The 3,884-nt window shown below is 48.4% G+C and overlaps 1 protein-coding gene across 1 annotated transcript in view; it reads left to right on the top strand.

The window, feature by feature from the left end:
• LOC107094333 (unconventional myosin-Ic-like) overlaps nucleotides 1-3,817 on the top strand; it is a 28,982-nt gene extending 25,165 nt beyond the window's left edge. Inside the window, 11 exon segments of the mRNA XM_015389888.1 lie at nucleotides 319-505; nucleotides 1,731-1,807; nucleotides 1,890-1,958; nucleotides 2,041-2,125; nucleotides 2,201-2,360; nucleotides 2,808-2,891; nucleotides 2,977-3,070; nucleotides 3,153-3,208; nucleotides 3,280-3,415; nucleotides 3,510-3,580; nucleotides 3,671-3,817. Of these exon segments, the coding sequence (XP_015245374.1) occupies nucleotides 319-505; nucleotides 1,731-1,807; nucleotides 1,890-1,958; nucleotides 2,041-2,125; nucleotides 2,201-2,360; nucleotides 2,808-2,891; nucleotides 2,977-3,070; nucleotides 3,153-3,208; nucleotides 3,280-3,415; nucleotides 3,510-3,580; nucleotides 3,671-3,772 (1,121 nt within the window). The 3' untranslated portion in view covers nucleotides 3,773-3,817.
• Nucleotides 3,818-3,884: the final 67 nt, after the last annotated feature.

Raw genomic sequence — 3,884 nt, 5'->3', positions numbered from 1 at the left:
ATGATTAAAATATTAAAGTTTCATTTACAGATTTTATTGTTCCTCATTTTTTACATATTTGCATAATTTTTTTCGGTCTAAGATCACGTTCCCACCACATCTGACTGATTTCACTGGCTGTGCTGAAGAAAGGCCTCCCCACAGCATGCCACTGCCACTACTGTGGGGATGGATCATTAGATCACAGCACATTTCATCTGGATCAGAAATTTCCCTGACAGGTTTTGATTGCAGTGAAAATGGAGCAAGAGCTCCTTCAGTTTCTCTTAAAGACGGATTAAATGTGTAAAATGTTTATTTGTCTGTTTATCCGTGGAGACGGATTCTCTCTGAACATCTATTCTACACGCAGCGGCTCTAAACCCGCGGCTTTTTTCTGCTGTGTGTTCAGGTACAAGTCGCTGTGCCCGGAGACGTGGCCTAACTGGAACGGAAAGCTCTCTGACGGCGTTTCCACGCTGGTCAAACACCTGGGCTACAAGCCTGAGGAGTATAAACTGGGCAGGTGAGCTGCTGCCGCCGACTCCTCAGAAAGGAGAGCCGCTATTGGCTGTCCCAAAGATCCCCTAATGATGTCATCATCGAATTAGACAGATCTGATCCATATCTGTTTGTTTTTATTTAACAAAATGGTTAAAAGTTAACTAAAGTTTTTATTGATATTTTCCCTGAACCCAAACTGATCGTTTATAGAGGCTGAATGTGAATCGGTCACAGAGGATAAAGATTATCTGCTTTATAACCCAGGTTTGAATCAGTGGCGGCTAAACTGGTGCAGTGTGGAGTTGCTATGGCAACAGACGTGTTTAGTAAAAAGCGCCAGCCGCTTTAATCTGCTTTGTGCATATTTTAGTCAGATTTCCAAAAAAAAGTTTTAAATAAGAAGACGTTTCTCTTCCATCCAGGAAGATTTTTCAATCCAAAATGTCAGAAATAGCGTTTAGTTCCAGGTTTTATCCAGCAGATAAACATGCAAATAGAAACGGATGAACGGGTCCCCCCCTTTGGAACGGGGGTCGTTTGGATGCCCCATACCTGTCTATGTCTCTGAAAGGGGGGGCGTTAAAGAGAACAAGGCTTTGTTGGGCTACTGCATGGGGCTTCAACAGGGGTCTGCGACCCCTAGGGGTCCACAGAGGTACTGCATGGGGGTCGCAAAAGTTTAGGTTGACTAGACATTTTTTTATATCCCTCCTGCTATTTTTCCCACTAATTGAAATGTCTTTAAATCCACATGAACATGAATCCAACAGACTGTAGTAAACAGATAAATGGAGGCAGAAGATGTCTTTCAGTCATCAATGCTCACATTCAGAGACACACAGGAGCTCTTTCAATCTGGGCACCGTTTCATTCACAACACCTGTCCCATCAACCAGGAAGCAGAAATACTTTAATAATACTTTACTTACATTACTCCATCTGTACACAATTTCATAAAATATATATATATAATTAGGGGGTCCCTGCTCCATCCCGCCATCAGTTTGGGCTCCTTGGCCTGGAAAACGTTGAAGACTCCTGGGCTGCTGGATAAAACCTGGAACTAAACGCTATTTCTGACACTTTGAATAGAAAAATCTTCCTGGATGGAAGAGAAACGTCTTCAGACTTGGAAACAAAGTCCAGAGGATTTTTTTAACTTTTTAGGAACGACTCTGACCTGGATGACTGAGAATCTTCACCATTATTTAGTAGATTATTAATAAAATGCTGGATTCTGCCTCCAGATCCAAGATCTTCATCCGCTTCCCAAAGACTTTGTTCGCCACTGAAGAAGCGCTGGAGAGCAGAAAGCACGGCCTTGGTAGGAGTCAGCCCGTCGTCTCACCAGAGGGAAGGAAACCTTCAGCTCCTGATTGATTCTGTCGTCTGTTTCCCACCTACAGCCACCAAGCTCCAGGCGGGATGGAAGGGCTACCGGCAGAGGACCAAATACCAGAAGCTACGCAGCTCAGGTGAGGTTACTATGGTAACCACGGCAGGCAGGCAGCAGTTTGACAGGAACGCCTTCAATCGTTTGTTTTGTGTCCCAACCAGCCATCGTCATCCAGGCGTGGTGGCGAGGCATCCTGGCGCGGAGGAAGGCGGACCGCAGGAGACAGGCAGCTTACACCATCCGCAGGTCTGAGGCGGCGAATCATCGTCATCAGATCAGCCGCTTTTATTTCCGAAGCGTCTGACGCCTTCTTCTCCTCAGGTTCATCAAAGGCTTCATCTACCGCCACAAGGAGCGCTGTCCGGAGAACGAGTACTTCCTGGACTACGTGCGCTACGCCTTCCTCATGAAGCTGCACAGGAACCTTCCCAAGAACGTCCTGGATAAGAGCTGGCCGGCGCCCCCTGCTGCTCTGGCTGAGGTACCGATCGCACGCGTTCAGAGATCAACAGAAACAAAATATCACAGCGAAATTAAATGATTACGCCTTTAGCTTCTTTATTTGAATTTAACAAAAATAAGAATAAATACTGAATTAAATATTCTGGGCTGGAGGAGATTTAATGATTCATTTAAAAGAAAGAGGCTCTTTATCTTATTGGTATAATTCCAACATTTTCGATTCGTTTTACTTAATATTTCACAATAAAAGCCCGGTCACCATTTATTCCAACCCTTCGGACGTCAGCTGGGGCCGCCGGGCTTTAGGGGTTCATCTAGATGATGATGGTTGATTCATTTAAAAAAATGTTGAATCTCTGGAGTTCTGCAGAATCAGACCCAGTCTGTGGTTCTATTGGTCCAAAATGAAAGGTTTTAGGGGAGTGAAAGCTTTTGCTCTGTGGTAATAAGCCGTCTGTGTCTGCAGGCGTCGGAGCTGTTGCGTAAGATGTGCATGCAGAACATGGTGTGGAGCTACTGCAAGAAGATGAACCCTGAGTGGAAACACCAGGTGAGGAGCGCGGCGGCGCCTCGCCGCTCTCACTCTTCCTCTGCAGCTCGCTGCATTCGCTTCACCAACAGCTGTGCTTTAACAGATGGAGCAGAAAATGGTCGCCAGCGAGATCTTCAAGGACAAGAAGGACAACTACCCTCAGAGCGTCCCCAAGCTGTTCGTCGGCACCAGGCTCAGTAAGCATCAACGTTCAGAGGCGACTGAACGGCGGTTGTCCTGTCGGTCTGAAATAATCCAACCTTTTCTGTTCCCGCTCAGACGGCGAGGACATCAACCCCAAAGCCATCCAGGCGCTGGGCTCTGAGAAGATGAAGGTGAGTGAAGCCCTGATCTCTGCGGGCGTTCTGCTGCGGCGGGCTGCTGATGCTCCTCCTCTCTACCGCAGTACGCCGTGCCGGTCACCAAGTACGACAGGAAGGGCTACAAGCCTCGGTCCCGGCAGCTGCTGCTCACCGCCGACAGCGCCGTCATCGTGGAGGAGGGAAAACTCAAGCAGCGCATCGACTACGGCAGCCTGAAAGGTCCAGATTCACAAACATGGGAATGCGGATCGTTCTGCTCACAGTTTGGCCTCTGACTCACCTCAAGCCGCTCCGCCATCTTTGTTCTCTGCAGGCATCTCGGTCAGCTCCCTGAGCGACGGGCTCTTCGTTCTGCACGTGCCCAGTGAGGACAACAAGCAGAAGGTGAGAGCAAAGCTTCCTGATGATGATGATGATGATGATGATGAAGGTGATGATGATGATGATGATGATGATGATCCTCTCTGCTCCCAGGGCGACGTGGTTCTGCAGAGCGAACACGTCATCGAGACCCTGACCAAGATCGCCATCTGTGCTGACAAAATCAACAGCATCAACATCAACCAGGGCAGGTGAGGGCCACTACCTCCACTACCTGGGGCCCCTCTGGGGTCTAATCTGGGCCACTTCCGGGGGGGGGCACTTCCTGAGGCCCCTCAGGGGTCTAACCTGGGCCACTTCCTGGGGC

The sequence above is a fragment of the Cyprinodon variegatus genome, unplaced genomic scaffold, assembly GCF_000732505.1.
Source record: "Cyprinodon variegatus isolate N-32 unplaced genomic scaffold, C_variegatus-1.0 Scaffold479, whole genome shotgun sequence".
In the NCBI taxonomy this organism is placed as follows: Eukaryota; Metazoa; Chordata; class Actinopteri; order Cyprinodontiformes; family Cyprinodontidae; genus Cyprinodon; species Cyprinodon variegatus.
This window is presented reverse-complemented; position numbering and strand designations above follow the sequence as displayed.